The 22,192-nt window shown below is 43.0% G+C and overlaps 1 protein-coding gene across 1 annotated transcript in view; it reads right to left on the reverse strand.

The window, feature by feature from the left end:
• pola1 (polymerase (DNA directed), alpha 1) overlaps positions 1–22,192 on the reverse strand; it is a 55,578-nt gene that overhangs the window by 14,902 nt on the left and 18,484 nt on the right. Inside the window, 9 exon segments of the mRNA XM_079361137.1 lie at positions 2,862–2,978; positions 9,782–9,913; positions 14,519–14,700; positions 15,292–15,466; positions 15,611–15,742; positions 16,086–16,218; positions 16,362–16,567; positions 16,657–16,749; positions 17,740–17,772. Of these exon segments, the coding sequence (XP_079217263.1) occupies positions 2,862–2,978; positions 9,782–9,913; positions 14,519–14,700; positions 15,292–15,466; positions 15,611–15,742; positions 16,086–16,218; positions 16,362–16,567; positions 16,657–16,749; positions 17,740–17,772 (1,203 nt within the window).

A 22,192-nucleotide genomic window follows, 5' to 3' on the forward strand; every position in this document is an offset into this window, starting at 1 on the left:
TTGAACAGATAAAATATCAACAACTTAGTAATTACAAGTAGAAATACTTTTAAATAATTTAGATTCATGCTCAGATGCTCCGAAATGATTTAATTTGATGTATTTTTGTGTGTCTCTTTGCAGCAATGTGTTGTCGATGATTTAACATCATAAAAGTCGTCTGGGGGTGGCGGTAGCATGTAGCATAGGGGCTTTAATTAGGTAACACAGCGTCGCTGGTTCAAGTCCTGGCATAGGTCCTTGTGTTTTTTCCCCCCCGTTTTTTTTTTTTTTAATTGGATTTTAGTTTTTTTTCTTCAACTTATTGTAAAGCACTTTGGTTCGCCAAAAAGATTGTTGTAAAGGGTTGTATAAATAAAGTACATTTACATTTTACATTTACAAAGGCCAAAATATGGAAATTGGTCTTTTGTTTCAAGATGTGCCAATTCCCTGCCAAGGTTTCTCCTGAGCAAGGCACTGAACCCCCAACTGCTCGGGCACTCCCTGAATGCAGCCCCCTCCCTCCGACATCGCTCCGTTGATTTAGGTCGAAAGGTCTGCAGGTTCCTTTTTTTTAATCATGTGTCTATTTTGGGCCCATGAGTGAGCAGCATGTCTACGGATAACATTTTAATGAAGCACATAAAAACTAAAAATGTCAAGGAGAAGTAAAAATTCTCATGGGAAACAAAAGTCTTTATAAGTATGTAAACAAAAACAAGCTCTAAAAATGTAATAAAAGTTAAAAAAAAAAGAAGAACATGAAACAACATACTGAACACTAACTTTACTCTTTTGTGAAAGTCATTTGGAAGGAGAACGTGTTCTGCGTCCTTACGTTTCCAGGATGAGCTGCACCTTTTTCCGCTTGAAGTAAGGGTGCGTCGATTTGAGAAGGCGGCAGGAAATATTCACGTTGAGCGAGTTGGAGTTGATGAGGACGTTTAGATCCTGTGACTGTACGTTCGCGTCTGATGCAATCCATCGAAATGAAACTGCTTCATCACGTCTGCTGTTGGCCGGGGAGTTCTTCTCCGTTCTTTTGTTCATTAAATGATGTACGTACAGCACTGATATACTTGAAAGTTTAATGAAAAAAAAATTTCTCATTTAAGCGTCAGAATCTGTTGTTTGCTCTGCCACTTGCGTTTTGTACTTTTTATGCCACACTGCCTCCTGAGAGAAAAACACATGCCAAAACCATCAAGGTTTGGGGCTTTGTGTTTTACAGAACATGGTGGTAGTGAAGAACTGGACACACCACAGAAGAAGAGTCCTGAATTCATCACAATTCAACGTTGTTATTTTCTATTATTAAGGGTGTCAGCATTTTGTGCCACCAGTTTTTACTCTGTCTTTAGCAGTCTGTAAGTCGTAGCGCGATGCTAACAAGGCTAACACAGACTATAGCTGTAAACAGACGATAAAACCAGATAGCTAGCCTTGACTGAGCGTCATCGCTGTCCTAATAAAAACCTAAATAATGTCATAGGTCTGGTAAAAGGTCAACAACAAATAATGATCTAGAATTATTAAAGCTAAATTGGCACCAATTAACCGGAGGCTAGCTGACAGCTAGCTTGAGCTTTATTCGACTGCATTAAAATGGAATAAAGGCAGAGCCACATTTAACCCAGATTTCCAACCAACATGTAAAACCTACACATGCTGAGTGAGAGAGCACTGCTGGTGTACATTGAAGAAATGACGCCGTGATACATCCAGGTTTTTTTTGTGATGACGATACAATGGACATCAATGGGGCAGGCTAATCGTTAAGCATTTTAACCTTACAAAGTCCTTCAACATAAACGTGGACCCTTCTAATAGTGTGTGTGAATCATGGAAGACTAACTGGCTCTAACTCTTATTTCCAAGTTCACAACAAGGTATTGTTTTGTGGTTTAGGCTTTGCTAGTTTCTTTCCATCCGTTTGTTTTCGTACCCTTTCTTGATGGTCCTTGTTTTAAATATGCTCTGGTCGTTTAGCCTGATGGAAAAGCACCTTGTAAACTCTTCTGGTCCAGTTTGAGGTAGATAGTCATCAGTGTTTATTAGAGTAACACAGGGAGGAATGAGTTATACATGTGGAGGAGCGGTTCAAATAAAAGTGACACTACAAGGTTTCAGAGTAGAGAAAAAGAGCATAAATGAGCACCCAGACTTAAATGTTTTATTCAGCCCGCAATTTAAAGTGCCGCGGCCCTCAGCCACAGCAATGGCCGCCCTAAGTGGCTACAGTGACAGAAGAAATTGGCCTTCTGGTTTACAACCTGTCGCCACAGAGTCAGACACAGCAAAGCAGCCAGAGAAGGAGACAGATAGGAGACGATAAAAAAAAAAAAAAAAGAAGAAGAAAAAATTGACGAGAGTTAGGGGTTGAGACAGGAACAGATGGAGAAAGACAGGATAAAAAAAATAGATTGAACCGTCATGCTCAAATTGAAAGGGAGAGTGTTTCTTTTAAATCCAGTGGTCAAGCTAACAAAGCGTTCAGGAAAGCTGGACAGACTGATGCTTCTAATGGTTTAACTACCAGCCAGCACTTTGTGCACGTGTGTGCTCGGACACACTGTCACACGAACACACAGGGACAAAGAGAGGATTCTTTTTATCATACAGTGTGTGTGTGTGTGTGTGTGTGTGTGTGTGTGTGTGTGTTGGAATGTGATACTAATGAGTAAAGGTGTACAGGAAATACTGTATGTGAGGAGAGACTTCAGCTCTATAGCACCATCACCTGGATAAAAATGTACATAAAGATTGAGATGCGAGATGTGGCGTGTGTGTGTGTGTGTGTGTGTGTGTGTGTGTGTGTGTGTGTGTGTGTGTGTGTGTGTGTGTGTGTGTGTGTGTGTGTGTGTGTGTGTGTGTGTTACCTCTGGTCTGAGTGTAGCTCTGGTGCAGGCCGGGCAGATGGGTCCGTGGCGGGAGAAAGCGATGGGCAAACGTCTGATCCTGTTCTGGCAGGCCTGGTCCTCACACACCAACCAGCCCTGAGGAAAGACACATGAGGACGTTCACCTTCAGGACAGAGAACATCCCAAAACAATCCCAACGTTTTCAGTCGGATGGAGCTGAAGCAGTTTGACGTTTTATCATCTTTACATGAAGTATTCTGACAGGTGATTGATCTCAAATAGAAAACAGGAAGATTTAAAGGATTGTTCTTGTGTACTGCTCAGGAGACAAGCCATACAGACTTTATATTGCACCCTCAGTTCATTCTGATTCTCATGGCAGCTTCTTTGTTGCTTTTTGTATCAATATACTTCATGTTGTATATCTGGGCAACTTCACGTTGTTTCTGAAGTCTTTCGGTGACCATGCTGGACTGTGACAGACAGACGAGACTCAAACAAAGTGAGACCTTTTTTCCCCCCCTCATGCCCGCTCTATCATTTTTTCTTTTGGTTGATCCCACTTCCTGGATGTCTCATGCTGCACAAGGTGTTTCGAAGAGATGTGGAACTTCAGTTTTTCAAGCCTTCACACACACACACACACACACACACACACACACACACACACACACACACACACACACACACACACACACACACACACACACACACACACACACACACACACACACACACACACACACACACACACACACACACACACACACACACACACACACACACACACACACACACACACACACACACACACACACACACACACACACACACACACACACACACACACACACACACACACACACACACACACACACACGTCAGAAGAGTTCCCATTAGACAAATGAATGCAGAGGAGCTTACATCTGAGAGAACGTTCAGCGTTTGCTTTCCAGCGTGATTACTTGTTGAAATGTGTTTTTGCGGCGTGCTTGCTTTGTTGAGAAAAGGTGTTCTTAAAAAATTGACTGGAAAAAACAAACAAAAAAACTTTTGTGTCCTCGAGGCGCTTTAAAAAAAGAAAAACTTGTGTAATGAGGAAATTTGGCTGAAAATTGTTGCTTCCATTAAGGTGCGCTAATTTTGCACAACAGAGGTGACAAGAAACGTAGTGTGTGTGTGTGTGTGTGTGTGTGTGTGTGTGTTCGCGTGTGTGTGTGGGGGGGGCAGAGGGGAGTTAAAGAAAGTAAAAAAAAAAAAGTTCAGGTGAAGAAAAAGAAAACAAAAAGACAGCTTTACATCCGAGTTGATCTCTCCCCCCCCCCCCCCCCCCGGCTCTCTCTCTCTCTCTTTACATTGGAGTGCATCTTCAGCTGCCCTGCGAGTACTTGTCAGACAGGCAGAGCGGTGGACAGCTAAAACGGCAGTAGTTAGGACCCCCTGTGGTGAGGTAGTGACCCTGGGCAGGTGCGGTGGTCTAACCCTCTCAATCTCGCCGTATTCTTCCAGACCCCCTCCTCCCCCTCCGCGTCTTACGCCCTGTCATTACTAAAGGCAGGCTTAAAGGGAAGGGGGTTAATACCCAACTAATGACAGAGCATAACACCCACCACCATCAACGCCTTTTGCTGCTTTCCTCCATCTTTCCTAATAACTATCCTTCCTTTCATTCACTCCAAATAAACCCCCCTGAAAAACCGCCGCACCTGTCTTTCTCTCCCCCTCACACACGCAGAGTTTCTCTCATTGATTTTTTTTTTTTTCTCAGTTCCGCTTTGTCTTGCCTCCTGATCACTTTTTTTTCTTCTCTTTTTTTTAAAGCAGCTACAAAAGAAACGGTAGAGATTGCATTTTGCTTTACAGCTCCCTCTAAAGTACATACCAAAACATTCTCTCCAATGTGTTGCTGCGTTCGATAACCTTTCAAAGTACGAAGCGACTAGAACAAAGTGACGCCGAGTTACCGGCTTGTGATTCTTGGGAACGCCGCTCTTTAAAGAAAACAAACACAATCACACAAACATACTGAAGTGGACGAAGCCACCTTGTCGACAGAGCAGTAACAGACAAATGATCAAAGTGAAGCTTATTAAAAGGAAGTGACAAAGAGTATACACGTTTGAATAAACTCAAAGATTATACTCCACATTCTCTGAATACATTTACTGAAAATATGCAATAAAACACTTTTTTTAAATGACTTTCCTTAAATGCATCTTAACCAGCAAGCAAACTGAAGTGTGCCATCTAAACACCAGGACACTCCTGTTCAAACTCTTCTCGTCTTGTCACTTCTGACAGCTCTGAAACTGAACTGAGGTCAGGAATGTTTTATAACTTCACTTTTGTATTTGGCTTCATGGGGTCATCCCTGTGTTTTCATTTAAGTCCTCTTTAGACCCTGACTGGTTTCTCTTCTGGTGCCTGGATTTGTGATGTACCAAAAACATCTGCACAATCTTCGAATAACTTCCCTCCGTTTGTGAGGTGCGTCAGAGCGCCTGGATCTGCATCTCGCCAACGTCTCCTCATGGAAAAACGGTCATCGGTGGAACATTTGGAGTCACACGGTTTGATTGTGTGTAATGCTTTTTGCAGCCTTTACTAACTTGTCTTCTGTTATTACAACTTTCCTTCCAATCTGCACATATTAGTCAATAATTACAGCTGGTGTGAACTGACAATAAACAAGAACTCTATACAGAACTGTATTCTCCAAATGTTCTTTTATATGCAAAAAACAATAGACATTAGAAGGATTGCTTAAAGCAGCCACACACACACACACACACACACACACACACACACACACACACACACACACACACACACACACACACACACACACACACACACACACACACACACACACACACACACACACACACACACACACACACACACACACACACACACACACACACACACACACACACACACACACACACACACACAGTCAGAAGGCCAATCTCCTCGTAATTAAATCCAAACACACGTTTGTCCCAAATCAATTAAAAAGTCCCAGAGTTCACAGCTTTACCCACAAAGCCCAGCCCAGGGCTTATTAGCCAAACACCTCGGTAGCACTTGTACAAAGAGCGGAGCATCATGGGAAATGAGAATGTTTTGGTGTTTTCCAAGACAGACCTGCACAGACCAACGGTGTGTATAATGAGAATGATAATAAAGCGTTATTAAGTAACGCTGAAAGGTGAGAGCCGCGTAGAGAAGGACTACAAGTAAGGCCAGGATGAAGAAAGAGGCAGGAGAGAGAGAAATGATAATTGAGGCATGTCGCCACAGCGAGGGGGGGGGGGTGTGGGTGTACAGTCGGACACGAGAGAATAAAGGCTCATAATTGCATAATTATAGCAGTGGATACCTGAAACAGTGAACACATACCTCAAATGAGTTCCACGTAATTTAACCAAACAGATGCAGGAGCAGGGCCACGACGGAGCCCAGCACCAAATCTCCCCTCCGTCTGCTGCCTCGTCTTTGTCACCCTCTCAAACTGAAGGAAACCAGACATCTGCATGCAGCCGTCTCTGACACTTCCACTCCTGACAGCAGCTTTCAACTACTCAAGTGATCCATCGAAATAATGACACGACGGATTATTGAATCATCGTTTTATTGCTTTTGTTTGTCTGTTGCGTTTTGTTTTTATTCATTTGTTTTCTTCTTTCCCTTCTTTCGATTTTTACTGTTTTATCTTCTCAAAAGCATCCCGTGTTGCAAACTAGCACATGTGCTAAAACACTCGAATCAATGCACCTGCTTTGTCCAATGTCATCGGTATGTCCACATCAAATGAACTCATCAATTAATTTCAGATATTTGTAAGAGCACAGTGTTGATCAAACCAAACAGACTCATTACATCCTCGACTGTGGGGGAATGATTCATCAAAAACAGATATTTGTCATTAGTGCTCCTGTAGTCTGGACCTCATTTACTCCACATACTGCTCGTGTGTTTTTACTTTCATGCATGCATTCATAAAAGACACTTAACCCCGAATTGCTCCCTCTGCTTCGTTGGCGGGTATGAATTTGAATGACATCAGTGAGTGAATGAATGTGTTGCTGTGAAAGCGCTTTGAGTAGTCTGAAGTCTAGAAAAAAAAAGTGACAAACAAGCTCAAGTCCAGTAACTTTCTGTAGAGACAATCCAGCGGCCATAATTCAGAATGCTAAAATGAACTTGGACTTGTGAAGTGGTTTCGCAGTCGTCCGACTACTTGATGCACTTTCACACTACACGTCACATACAGTCATTCGCACACTGATGCCTGAGGCTGCTACGTGAAACACACGTCCATTCAAACATATCCGCGGCCGACTCGACCACTGAGCCACAGCCTCCCAACTATTCCAAAAATGTCTTTAAAAAAAAAAAACCACAACATCCTTCAATTTTGTTTGACCACTTATTAACTGACTGTTCCAGCTTTACTGCACACACACAGGAACACACACACACACACACACACACACACACACACACACACACACACAGAATAGAGCTCAAACGGTCCCACTTTGTACCTCCTCTGCTTAATCAAAGCGTCTCTATTCAACAATTTGACCTTTTGTTCAAAACAGGATTATCACCTTCTCTGGTCTTCATTCATCCTCCCTCTCTCTCCCTCCCCCCTTTCTTCTCTTGCCCCACAGCCTGTTTCCAGGGGCGACCCACATGACGAGGGTAATTGCAATAATTTGTTAAATGCCATGGCAACCGCGGTTAGATGGGAGGGGTTAAAAGAAAAAAGGAAAGGAAGAATTGGGTGGTTCAGGAAACAAGCAAATCTCTGAGAGAGAGAGCGAGAGAGACAGAGAGAGAGAGAGCGAGAGAGACAGAGAGAGAGACAGAGAGAGAGAGAGAGAGAGAGAGAGGAGTGAACAAGTGTTTGCCCATTCTCAGGGTGGTTTATTGATAATGGCAGGGATGAGGGTGGGGGGGGGACAGGAGGTAATTTCACTAATGATTAATGTCTCTGTAGTCCGAGCTTAGGACACTGGCACACATATTGTTGTACACACACACACACACACACACACAGAGGTGCAGAGTCTCCACTCTATCTTGCCGGACAAACAGCTCTGTTTGAACTGTACCTCGGCCTGAAAGGAATCCTTAATTACACAATATTACCCCTCTTCATTGCCTCGCTGTGTGTGTGTGTGTGTGTGTGTGTGTGTGTGTGTGTGTGTGTGTGTGTGTGTGTGTGTGTGTGTGTGTGTGTGTGTGTGTGTGAGGTGTAAGTATTCAGTGGTAGCAGCTGTTTCACAGATCTTGACAAAAGGGTTGAGGGGGACTGGCTCCCCACACATTCACCAAACTAATTGATTTCTGTTCAGCACTGTGGGAGAGTAACCCTGATGTACACACATTTTCACACACACGTTTACAGACATTCCACTCGCTGAAGACCAAAGTGTTTGACGCGACCAGGAGAGAGACAGAAGCCCTTTTCAGATCACACACACACACACACACACACACACACACACACACACACACACACACACACACACACACACACACACACACACACACACACACACACACACACACACACACACACACACACACACACACACACACACACACACACACACACACACACACACACACACACAGGTCTCCCCCTGTAACACCTCTGCCCCCCCCTCCCCCTCCCCCCCAGGTCACAGGGGTGTAAATAGCAACTTGAACGGGCAGTCTGGGGGGCGTAGAGAGAAATTCTTTTTTTATTAACTTAATAATTTGAAAAGAAAGTCGATGACATTGTCTAATTCTGGATGTGAATTGAACAAGAACTTGTCTATCGTCGTTCCCTTGCATACGAACTGTTTTGTGCTGTGTCCACTAATAAACTGAGGACTGCTCCGGATCGTGTCCTGACCAGGCTGTTTACATCTGCACCTCATAGTGGGAGACCTGGCAGACAAAGAAGAACGGCGAAATAGCGAACAGTCCACCTGAGGAATCTGACAATGAGAGAATATCTGCCTTTACATCAACGCTACGCGTCGATGAACCGAATCCACATCAGAGCGGAGAACCTCCTGACGAACAGAAACCTTAACGCAGCGCTTTAATAACGTGCACAGAGATCGTAGTGGTCGCGTTCCTGAAATCTCGGCGCCGTGTTCCAGTCACAGCAAGTTCCTCCGATGACGCACTTGTTCCTGCATGTCTCATTTAATTAGCACTTTATGGTCTAATAGCCATAAATTGCCCTTCAGGTGTTTTCATGGATCCTCATATCTATCAGGTACTTTAATTTTAGAAGATAAATGTGCTCTTTGGATTCAAATGTCAACGCAGTGTCCTGCTGAGGTTTCTTTTCTTTTTTTTTTTTGCTCCTCAGATACTTCTTTGATTGCTTCTCTCACCAGCACTGCAGCCGTACCATCCCACGTCGCGCTAAACAGGAAGCAAGCCAAACACAGGCGCCATGTGGGAGGTCCATTTCCTGCGGTTGCGACTGTTACATGCATCATTACATACCGTTTCTCTGAACTCTTGAGCTTTTAGATTTGTCAGCTGAAGAAATATTCCTGATTTCTTGGAGAGCTGTGTGATATGCCATGTTAAGCAATCACAAGCACAGCAATTTACAGAGCTTTAATTTCAATGTGGCTATAGTTGGCTGTGACTTAAATAGTCTTAGTAATTTGTAGCTGTGAACTATCTGCACGGAGGGGAAGAACAATACTATAATGGGAGGGAATAAAAGCTGTTCTACACCTACAAGGTACAGAACGGACACTGATTGAAATCTAATTTCAGTGCATGAGTCCCTGGAGGTGAAAGAAGGAAGTGAATAAATATCTGCTTGCTTTTATTTGCGAGTGTGAAGTGAACTTTGTTTCTTCTCCGTACACGCCCGCACATTTCCAAACTGGAAACAGAGGAGTACTTACAGAGTAGTATTTCTTGATGTGGCGTCGGATGTCAAGCAGCAGTTTGTTGCTGATGTTGACGGCGTGGTCGATGGGTCGGCTCCCACAGGGGACGTGACAGCACTGCAACAAGCCGGGCTCCATCTTTGACCCCTGCAGAGGAGAACGCGTGCGTGTGTGATTACAACAGATTTGTTCGGAGTTCAAATATCGTCAAACACTCGGAATGTTGCGTCCTCTCTTTTGCCGACTGACGTTCCGAATGGTTGTTAAGTCAGGAAAAGTGGGAGCAGAGGTGAGAGAGAGCATACTAATGAAGTAAGACATTTTAAAATCGAGATGGTCTCTCTGTCTTCCGTATGAAGATTGGCTGAGTTTTGTGTAAACACCTTTTTTCTTACCTTCAGCTTTAAACAGCCTCGTGTCTCACGTGCGTTCAGTACATGTTTTTACTGTCATGCAGTTGTAGTTCACATTTATTTGCATCGCAATAACAATTCATGGGACCCTTCATTCATGTCCACCCTTACATGCACCATCTTGAAGTTACTGGCTCTTTTAACTATTTTTAGATGCACTTTTTTTTTTTTTTTTTTAACATTTTTATCTAATTCATTTAATTTTGCACTGTGTGATTTTCTTCTGCTCCCCTGCTGTAACACTGTAAATGTCTCTGTTTGCGAGATGAATAAAGGATTACCTCTTATCTTATTTAATCAGTTCTTTAGAAATAGGTTATATGCTTTAAATTGAATTTGGCCACATTAAAAAAGGGCTTTAAAAGGTTGGAGTCTGGGTTAAATAGCTCTTATGAGAAAACATTCCTTCCACTCACTGCAGTGACTACGTTGAATGTAATGTCTTGTGTATAAATATGTATGTGCAGAGGGCATGTGTTAACCCTGTAATCAGAAAAGCAGCTCCGCAAATTAGCACTTTGCTTGTTACCTTTAAACGTCCACAGAGAACATGTCACCAGCGCAGAAGGTGTGAGGGCTTAAAGCACCCCGGGTCCGGCAAATTTGAACAATATCGTAGCCTGAAGAAAACAGTTTAACGTGACCTCCACACCCCAAAATAGTCGAGCTGACAGCCAGGCTTACAGTTAATGCAATAAAAAAAGTGGCTGCAGTACATAACAATTACACTAAATATAACGGCTTTAAACACTCACTCCTTTAAAACCTGAACTCCATTTAACTGTCACTTTGACAGCAGCAAAAAAAGGTTTCTGCAGAGAAGTCAACGACACAGAAGAACACAGCCACATGCAGGGCTTTTTTTTTTTTTTTTTATTGGTTGCCTACATTGTTCTTTTTTTTTAAGAAAAGAAAAAAAAAACACTTTCTACAAGTTCAAAGCATTTAACTCGGCTAATGTGCAGCTAAACGCATTAAAAGAAAGAAGTGGATAGACTGAAGATGAAACAGTTGGAGGTGGTGAGGTACGTATACGCCAGAGTCAGATATTCCTCTCATACAGGCGAAAGTTTGACTTATTCAGCCCCAATATTTTGGTACGTTTCTTCTTGGTGATGATGCTTCGTACAGCTACACTCTGATCAGAGAGGAGCAGGAAATATGGAAACATAAACTAAAAACATCTCTTCAGTCTGGCTTCTATGTCGCCATTTTTTTTGATAACGTTTCATAATGATTTAAATCTTTAACTCTAAACATATAACAGATATTATTTATTTTAACTCTTTAACTTTATAGTATTTGAATTACATGTATTTGTGTTGACATTTTATTATTATTATTTTTTTTAACTCTTTGCCTTTTTATTGTTTTAACTAAATATATATATCATTGCTATTTGAGCAGCGGGAGGACACAGCTAAACACATTCAAAGATCTTTGAGCCCGAGTTCGTCTGGCCTGGGAACGCCTCTGACCCCTCACCAGGAGGAGCAGGAAAACGTCGCCATGGAGAGGGAGGTCTGGGTTGACTTACTGCCACCCGACCTCGGATAAGCAGAAGAGAATATGGATGGGTGCTGGAGTGCGTTAGTGTGTGTGCTTCGAAATCTATCTTCTGTGTATCAAGTTGTGTCACTAGTTTAGGATTTTTTCAGTCCCTGTGAAGCTTTAAACTGCCTTTGATGTGAAACGTGTCATAAAGAAAGCTCGAGTGATCGACGGGTTCTTTTACAGACGAGCAGGAATTCAACTTCAACAAGAACTCGAGGTGACTCGGGCTATAATACACAACATGTGGCCCACGATAAGGTCAATCTGAAATAACGGATATATTTCTCTCAGCAGATGAGGTGGACCCTGGTGATGCTGCAGAGGATCCCACCCTGCACGATGTTAGTGTGTTGTTCCCTTTGTGTCGACCATCGGTCACATTTCTATTTACACAGCAGGTTGTGTTCGGGGAACCTCGGAGTCCCGCTGTAAAAGATTCTGTAAACGACTGCTGTCGAGTCTGACTGAATGCGTCTCTTCTATTTTAGAGGTGAAAGGATCCACAGATAATCCATACTGGGGCTCATTATAAAAGTTAAATATCCAGGCTGAACAATAAAAAAATAAAAGGACCTTTTTTTATGTACTTAGATTGTGAAGTCATTTGGCTCAGCCGTCGCTGTGTAAATGGGACTTGGAGGGCCGATTTCTTTGAACAAATAACTTCATTGAAGAACGCGTTACATTTTTATCCTTTGACAAACAATTTTCACTTCAGCCCATTGTCTGCTCGGCTGTGTTGCTCCGGTGTCCTGCAGGCATGCTGAATGTGTTGAAAACGACAAAGTTAGAACACAAACAGCGTTCTGCATTGTGGGTTTGAGTTTGGGCGACGGCAGGGAAACTCGCGATAACAATAACAACGACACTATCAAGACACAGCACGTCGAATAATCAAGCGAATATTAAAACGCTCCTGAATGTCCATCTATGGGGTTTTTATTTTTTTAATTCACTGCCGTCTCCTTCTCGGATCTTCAACATGAGCGTGCCGGCTTCTTAACTTCATGTCACAAAAAGTAACAATGAGCCACAAACATCAGAGTTTAGATAGATCAGAGAGGAGAATGTTTGGTTCCAGTGTCCGCGCTTCTTTCCTCTCAGGATGAAAGCAGCCTCCCCCTCTCTCGGCTCTTCGTCAACTCCTCTCCTGCTATCTCACTCGTTTCATTCCTTACTTGGTTTTTGATAACAGAATACTCCCCTCCCTAACAAACTGCATCGACAAACATCAGACCAGTGTTACCTGCAGCTTGCTTTATGGTTACGACGTCAAATTAAACACAAAGCATTAAAAAGTGTCGACGCCGACTCTTCCTGTTTCCTCTTTCCTGCAGTTACCCATCGCTCCGTTAAAACTCAACTTAGGGAATTCCCTGATTGATTTACTTTTTATCCCTAAACATTTAATCTTTTCATTTTCTTCTCCTTCTACCCCCATCAAATAACTTTTCCTCCTCTGTCTGTCCTCCGTCATCCATCGCCGCCTCCTCCTCCTACCATCTCTGGCTCGGTGTCAGACGGGAGAGTCAAGGCCCATCTGTCCTCCCCTCTCACTGAGCTGTTAGACCGTGTTCACCACCCTAATTAACTTCCTGTCTTATTTGCTTTTCTGTCTGTGCCAGTGTGCATACCGGCTGCCGACGCATGGTTAAAAACGATCCCCAGATATCGTACGGATCATTAAATCGTTAAAAAAATTATTCAGACGTTTTATAATTGTAAACAAACTTTTTTTTTTTTACGTCTGCTAAAAAACACTGACTGGAACTTTTCTGCTCTTTCCTTTGCGTGTGCGCATGTGTGTGCGTGCGTGTGTGAGTGTAACTGCTGAAGTATGTGATGTTATCGACTTTTCGTGGGATGCGTGTATCCTTCTTTTAATTAATGTAAGCTCTTCCTGCCAGCCGAGGACAGACTGTTGTCAGTTTTATTAGCGTCTCTCAGACAAGAAAAAGCTGTGCGCCCTACTCCTCATTAGAAGCTGATAACACACACACACACACAAACACACACTCGACCTTGGCCTGACAAATGGTAGGAGATCAGAGTGTGTGTGTGTGAGTGTGTGTGTCCACAGAGCAGCAGGGGTTAAGGGAAGGATTTTCAAGTTGTGGAGTCCAAACTATGCCAATGAAAACATGGTCCGTATTGGAGCCAGGCAGCTGTCTAAAAATACAGACAGAGACACAATATGGAGGATGACTGAGGCATGAATCTTTCACAGGAAGTCAGACTCTAATTCTTCCACGCCTGGACTCTTTATCCACGTCTGTACTGATCCACGGAGAACAGAGAAACACACTGCGAGTGATAAGGGCTCCTCTCTTTGATCCAGTCTATCTTGGGATTTCACTTAAGTGTCAAACTCATTTAATGCAGTCAAAGTCCGACATAGTTTTTAAAGTATAGTAAAGTATTTAATAGTAATTAAAATGATGAACTTTCTTTTATGCCAAAATGTGTGTAATGGATGAATAATCAATGAGAGATTATTTGTTCTCTCTTGCAATCGTGTGAAAAATCAATTTTTCTTTAATTCATCTTTTTATGTTGGATAGAAAATGTGTTCAGCTGAAGCCGTGCGGTGACGAAACGCTTTTCAACTGGTTTATCAGAGATGGACACACAGACACACAAGATGCTCGTTAAAAACCCGGAAAAACATTTACAGTTGAAATGAGAAACTTTCTCAAAGGCCAAAGAAATAGACAAAAAAAAAACAAACGGCAAGAAAATCAACAACCGTCTTTTGTTGCGGTAGAAACGGCGTGCAGCTACTCACAGCTCCTTCGAAGACGCTTTCGTAGGTGTTGTCAGTGGCACACGCGGGGCAGGGGAAGGTGAACCTCTCACAGTCTTTGTAGCGCTCCTCGTCGGTCAGCTGGACGGGAGCTCCCAGCGTGCCATCGGCCTCATCCTCCCTCTGATACTGCTGATGAGCCCGGAACTGACTCGGGTCCAGACCTGTCCGGACAAAAGAAGACCACAATCACACCTTACTTCTCTCTCTCTTTTTTTTATTGGATCCACATTGATTAACACAAATGTTTAACCAGACGAGACCAGAGCAGGCCAATTTCACACCTTCACTTGACAACAAGGAAACATCTATTTTGTACTTTTATTAGTCTGTTGTGATATTAGGTGTGACAGCTTTTCTATGTTTGGCTGCCTCAGCTGTCAGCAGACTATAAAACAGGACTAACATGGCTAATGCTAACACATACATAAAGAGGGATTAGTGCTATCACTCAAAGTAAGCTGTGCACCACAAATACCTCAAGGACAGGCTGTATTTATAAAAAAGTATGTCCTTAAACTGCAAGTAAGAGCTCCAAAGAACCACTTCACCCTGATTATTCACCTGAAATATGTCAACAACACTAATTAAATCATTTACTTAATCTCATTTAATTAGGTGCTTTAATTGAAATCTGACTTTTTCTTCCAACAAACTTCACTTCTTTGTCTTTATGAAGGAGGGAAAGTAAGCACATTTCACACCGTCGCGATGTTCAAGAAGTCTTCTGTAGAGCACAACACACAACAACATACCGAGCCACGTGGCTATGAGGACGCCGTCGATGCCATCGATGGGGTCACAGATTCGGGACACCACGGGGTGCACCTGCTGGGCGAGGTAGTACTGGGTGTCCAGACTGAGGTTCTCCTGCTTCTGAAGCTGCTCAAGGGCGTAGGCCCTCTGACTGGCGGCCAGCGTGGAACCGTCCTGTTTCCGAAAAAAAACAAACAAACAAGTGCAGGCGTTTGAACTTTCGATTTGACATCATTAGATGAGTCTACAGTTCGATCAAAAAAAAATATCTGTCAGGTGTTAAAGCTCCAGATGGACGGGTGTCTTTCAAACACTCACCTTGCAGATGATGTAAGAGACTGTATCTCCGGCTTTTACCCGGTGACCGCCCTGGGAGTTGATCCATAGAGCCACATGGACGTGAGGGAGGCTTTTCTTATCTGGATAGTCCTGAGGGTCTTTGGTCAAAGCCTGGTGGAAATAAAGCAAATCAAAGACAGACAGAAGTGCAGCTGAGTTTAAGTCATGAAGGTGGAGACGTTCACATCAATAAACGTCTGTGAAGTAAAAGACTCAGCGGAGCGACTGTTGAGCATGTGGCCCACTAATGAACGACGCTGCGTTCTTGTGACGCTTTGGTGCTGGGTTGTAGGTTTTGTTCAAACGATCCAGCGTAAAACAAAAAACAAAGAAAGATGTATAACCGAGAATTCAAAACTTCAGAGAACAGCGAATATCCAAGGAGGATCAGAAGACGTTGTTTTAGACTTAAGGTACGACTTCTCCACACATGCACATCTCTGACATCTCTCACCTTGTTTATCTCATACTGGTTGAGCGGTATGGTTCCAGCTGCTACTTTCTCTCCCACCTCCACCAGGTGTTTCTGGATGTTCTCCACAATGGCGTCACGACTCTGGTCTGACAGGATTTGACCGATCACGTAGCTGCAGCGTTCGAGGGAAGGAACACACTTTCACGATCATGCTGGACAGCTTCTTCGAAGTCATCGCTATCTAACAGTAATACAGAGTAAAGTCGTCCAGTACCACTAAATGTTAATTTAGGAAAGCAGTTGAATCACACGTACTTGCCACACTCTTTGGCGAGGTCGCACCAGTCTCTGCGGACGATGTCCAATCCTTTGAGCTCCTGCTTGACGCTGTATCGTCCCTCGCCATGGTTCTCCACCACCAAGGCAGCGTACTTCTTCTTCTTCAGCAGCAACAGCGACTTAAACACGCCGTCGATGTCAATCTCCAGCAGTTTGTAGAGCTTGTTAACTTCGGCCTTCACCTGGGAGGGATAGTTACAGACGTGGCACGAATTGGAAACAGCGAGTATAGAGAGTGGAAAAAACGGATCGCTCAGCTTCTTTCTCCAACCTTATTGCCAAGTTTGAAGACTTCCTCCAGAGAGCTGCTGTTGGTGTTGATCATGATGGAGTCCGTATCTCCATAGATGACTTCCAGGTTATTCTGAGTGGTGGAAGAACAGAAAGAAAGAAGTGCGAGGAAAGTTAGAGAAAATCATTTACGAGCCGACATCACAACAGGACAACAAATACAATGAGGTGAATAAGTGGAGTCACTCTCTCTTACAAAACTAAATGTACCGTGTATCTCAGCATGAGTTAATCTTCTCAATATGGCTTCTTTAAAGTGAATCAGCAGTAACAAAACAAAAGTGAAATAGTCTTCAACAAATCCTCAGTGCCATACACACGTTTTATTAGAACTGCTGCAAGAAGTTTTATGCTTTTATTTTTCAGAGATGGGACAGTGGATGGAGTCATAAATGAGAGAGAGAGAGAGAGAGAGAGAGAGAGAGAGAGAGAGAGAGAGAGAGAGAGAGAGAGAGAGAGAGAGAGAGAAGAGAGAGAGAGAGAGAGAGAGAGAGAGAGAGAGAGAGAGAGAGAGAGAGAGAGAGAGAGAGAGAGAGAGAGAGAGAGAGAGAGAGAGAGAGAGAGAGAGAGAGAGAGAGAGAGAGAGAGAGAGAGAGAGAGAGAGAAAAGAGGGGAGAGAGAGAGAGAAAAAAGAGGGAGAGAGAGAGAGAGATGTCATGCAGGAAAGGAGAGCCACAGGTCGGGTTTGACCGTCCACCTGGAGGATTACAGCCTTCAGATGGGACTCCTTTGTACGAAGTGCCCCAGAAGTAATGCATATGGGGGGGTATATACCATCTCTGTATGATGTGTAATATAACATATACTGCACATGGAGTATATACACACACACACACAAATATACTTTCAGATCACATATATTGTACTAATTTACATTAAATTCAAATTGGACTTTTACCTTTATTTCTTAGTTCACCTCTAGTCTTTATCAAGTCGTTCGCTGGATTGACATTTTTAATAAGAAATACAGATTAACATACATTGTAGTGTATATGTAATGCTGCATGTCCTGTTGTAATTCCTTCTCTCCCTCACTACAATCAGTTGCTAAGAGAGAACTCACCTTCTGAACCAGGTCTTTGGTGTGCATCAGAATCTGAAAGAGAAAGACCGAACGTGAGGAACGAGAACGGACACAAACACCCGAGAGCGTAACAAGCCCAGTAAACAAACATATCAGTCAGGAACAAACAACCATAAAACGCTACAATTCTCTGTGTGTGTGTGTGTGTGTGTGTGTGTGTGTGTGTGTGTGTGTGTGTGTGTGTGTGTGTGTGTGTGTGTGTGTGTGTGTGTGTGTGTGTACCACACAATCGTGTGGACATGAGAGCAGAGCAGGTGACTTGCTTTTAAATGGGGGATAATTGGCTAAGAGGGCAATTATGAGAGCGTGCTGTGACAGGCGTCTTTTCAACCCACACACATCCCAGCCAGGCAACACACACACACACACACACACGCACCTTAATGACTCGTAATGGCCTTCATCACCCACAGAGTGAGTGACAGACAAATAAGAGAAATCTGTTAACGCAGGTTGTCCACCGTGTGTGTGTGTGTGTGTGTGTTAGATCTGAGTAGCAGAAGGATTCAAACAGGTGGGGGGCCCAGAGAAAGGGAGGGCAGGGTAGTAGTAGGGTTTGGAGGGTGGGGGCTCCGGGTGGCTAATCTGGGGGGGTCGGAGGGACGGAACGCAGTGCGACCTGTCACCAGCAATCTGCTCCTCAATCAACCACGGCTGCATATATACAGACCCGGACTCACACTTAGCTCCGTGTGGGGACAAGGACGTGGCTATTTCAGAGTGTGAGGAAGGGGCGGGGCCAGGCTGCGGACTCCACTCCCTGAAACCAGAGAGGGACTTAAACATGCTTTATGGGCTGCTACATACCGCTGGGGGGGGGGGGGTGAGTCTTTCAGAGAACAGCCTCCTCCAATAGAGACTCAAGTCAAGGTCAAGGTCTGACCACAAACACACTTACATGAAGCACAAACTCACTGATTTGAATTGAATGACTTGTAAGGCAAATTTTAGGAGGTAAGAATGTCTTGTAGATAAACGTGTTTATCAGGGATGTGTTTCGTATTAGTGTGAAGTCGGTTGTTTAAGCCCCACAGCATGAAGTGTATAACATGCTGTTGGTAGAGATGCTAACAGAGGATGCTGGTATAAAGGTGCAGTTCTTACAGTAACTTAAGAACACTGTGGAAAAGTTTTGTTTACGTCCTTAGTTGAAGTCAAAAAGGGAGATTTTCATATTCACTATATTCATTAGACGCATCTGTGTGGTTGTTTTAATGTTGATAATTACGACGTACAGCTCAAGAAAATCAACAATCCAGGATCTGAAACTATTTGATTATTACATAACCAGGCTGTTTAAAAAAAAAAAAAAAAAGGGTTTCTGAAACAGAAATGTTGACCCTTCTGAAAGTATCTTCATTCACGCTCTCAATACTTTGTCCAAGCTCATTTTGAATGAATGACTCTGCATCAATGCGGCGTGACATGGAGCTGGAGGCAATCAGCCACGACTCTGCCGAGGGGTTAGGGAAGCTTCTGCTGCTTTGATAGCGGCCTCCAGCTCGCCTGTATTGTTGGGTCTGGTGTCTCTCATCTTCTGAGAAAAAGCTCAAAAAAAAAAAATTTCTCCTCCAGAAACAAAATCCATTTTGTGAGCGTTCATGAACGTCCTCCGTGTTCTGTTCTCCGTGAGGTGCTCGTCAAACACGGAGATAAGAAGGTCAGAAATGTCTTTTTACCGTCTCAGTTACTTTAATAAATCCTGAGGTTGTTTTAGAGTACGTGCAGGAGAAAACCTTTGTACAATAGTGTCTGTTGTGATTTCTAAAGCACAATAACAGTTGATCTTAATGGTTATCCTGTCTTTAACACAGAGAGAATAATCATTTTATTTTCAACTTTATTAATTTTCAATTCATCTGTAGATATATAAAAAGGTTAAATGAAATTCTAATTATTATTTACTTGCTCTTCGTTAAATATTGAGTCTTTGTTTTTTCTTATATTATAAAATGAAATTTTAAATTTATTTCATTTTTCGCTCTTGTATCGAGAGAGAGAGAGAGAGAGAGAGAGAGAGAGAGAGAGAGAGAGAGAGAGAGAGAGACTAAACTGAGAGCGACCTTCTGTTTATCCTTTCCTTTGAGTTGCTGAAAAGTGCTTTAAGAGTAAAATCTTTATGCTGACAAACTTTGATCACATCATGTTGATTATCTATCTATCGATACATCGAGCCCTCATTACAAGCTACAAACTCCTCAGTTACAAGTTCCACTTTCTTAACGCAGCCGAGGAGAATCTCAGACGGGAGAGGGCAGAGAAGTGATGAACAGGGAGATGTGGGAACAACAGACACAGAGCGAAAGCAAAGTGATTTGAGGGCTGTGTGTGTGTGTGTGTGTGTGTGTGTGTGTGTGTGTGTGGTGGGGGGGGAGCGAGCGAGGTGAGAATGTGTTGATGTAATTGATGTGTGGACTCATTTAGACGGGTTTTCCATATGCTGTCACTTCCAGCTGGACTGGCTGCTTTGAGGAATGAACTGTGTGAAAGACAAGTCGTTTGGCCATGATGCAATGCGTGTGTGTGCGTGTGTGCGTGTACGTGCGCACATACCCACACACATTTCAGGGGCCAATGCAAACACACGGCAGCAGGAGGTAAAGAAGAGTGTGCATGTCTTCCCTCTGATGAGTCTACTCGTCGGCACCGTGCATGCCGCTCATACTGGGGCAAAACAAGTGAAAAATCTGGACTGGGGACTCCGACTTCTTCGACGTGAAGCCCACAGTACTCAACCTGCGGCTCCCCAGCTGCACGTGGCTCCTCTATGACTAGCTGTGGCTCGTTTAACTCAAATAAAATAAAAAGGGAAACATTAGGTGTTTTTAGGTGTGTGTGCGCAGATACGAGAATAGAGAGAACGGGAGGGAAGTAAGATGAGAAGGTTAAAAATGTTTGTCACAGAAATTAAAATAAATTAGACGGAGCATAACAGAGATGTTTTATGAAACCATCAAATGACACCGTCGTTAAAGTTCATCTAATTATATATATAGAAAATATCAAATACCTAAAATGAATGAATGACCTCACCTAATATAAATAGGTTACGATCCTGAGGCGGACAAGATCGAGTACCACTGAAGCAGAGTAAAGTTATAATATTGAAATCATGCTGGAAGTCACCTATCTATATCAGTCTGAGTGCAAATGTGCACTACACAGAAAAATAACAACAAAATAAAAAAATAATAAAAAAATCCACTTTCAGACTTGTGAAGTTGGGATAGTTTTGGACCTGACAGCAGAACATACAGGCGCTGAGGAGATTTTGTGTATTTTATATTCTTGGTGCATTTCTGCAGTACTTCAACATCTTACAGGTGACATGTTTTCCTTTTGTGCGCCCCGTTTTTTTAAAGACATAATGTACCCCACAATCTGCCTGGAGACTTGAGGGAGCAGACTTCAGGGCAGCTGACCCTGCCAATGTTGCTAAAAGATGGAGCTGGGTTAAGTGGTGCAACAACAGTAGACACTCAGAGCTGCCATGAAGGGACCGAACGAGAGCAGCACAATAAATAACACGGCTGCTCTGGTTGACAAGAAAAGATTAATAGTTCAAGAATGTGTCGATTTTTTTATAACACATGAAAATATCTACTCGAATACCTGGACCTGTAAAATACATTTTCTTGCTTACTATAATGGGATGTAAAGATTCATCGTCGTGAGGCAGTTAAAAATGTTAACTCGTCACAGTTCACCTTGATACTTAACAAAAAACTAATTAACACACACACACTTCTAATTTGATCCATACGGCCACGTCAGGAACACGTGTTCTGGTCAAACGGTCGTTCAGTCTCACCGTGTCTGCAGCTAACATCGACAGTAACTTCCTCTCAGTCGCTGTCGTCTCAGTGTGTGAACGTCTCCCCTCAGACGTTATAAACAGTCAGAGACACACACACACACACTAATGTTGTCAAAGATAAAATCAAGAGAGAACTTGTTCAGTGGAATAATAAATTATTATTATTATATATATTATATTATTATTATTTTATTTTCTCTGATAGATTTTAGTTTGAAGTCTGTAATGTTGTAATGAAGGGCGGGTTAAGAGGGGAGCAGAAGGCAGGGTGGTTGTAACAAGCAGGCGTTACCATGGCAGCCGTGGAGAGCGAACTATCCTAACTCGCGTGTTTGTAGCCCCGCTTGCCCAAACGAGTGTAAGAGCCGAAGAGATGACGAGGTCAACAGTGTTTACATTCAAATTAATTTATCTTTTTTCTTGTCATAATTTTTGTCTCTTTTTGTAAAATGAATCGTGAAAGAATCGCACCGCGAGTCGAGCGAATCGTTGCATTCCTATTGCTCACTCACTCATGTCTTTACGTCTTTCCACGTGCATCACTGCACAGGAGGTGTGCCCTTTAGATAAGAGGTATAACACCAAGGCTGCAATGATCAAATGGTGCTTTGGAGT

This window comes from Symphodus melops, assembly GCF_947650265.1.
Source record: "Symphodus melops genome assembly, chromosome: 14".
NCBI classification, from domain to species: Eukaryota; Metazoa; Chordata; class Actinopteri; order Labriformes; family Labridae; genus Symphodus; species Symphodus melops.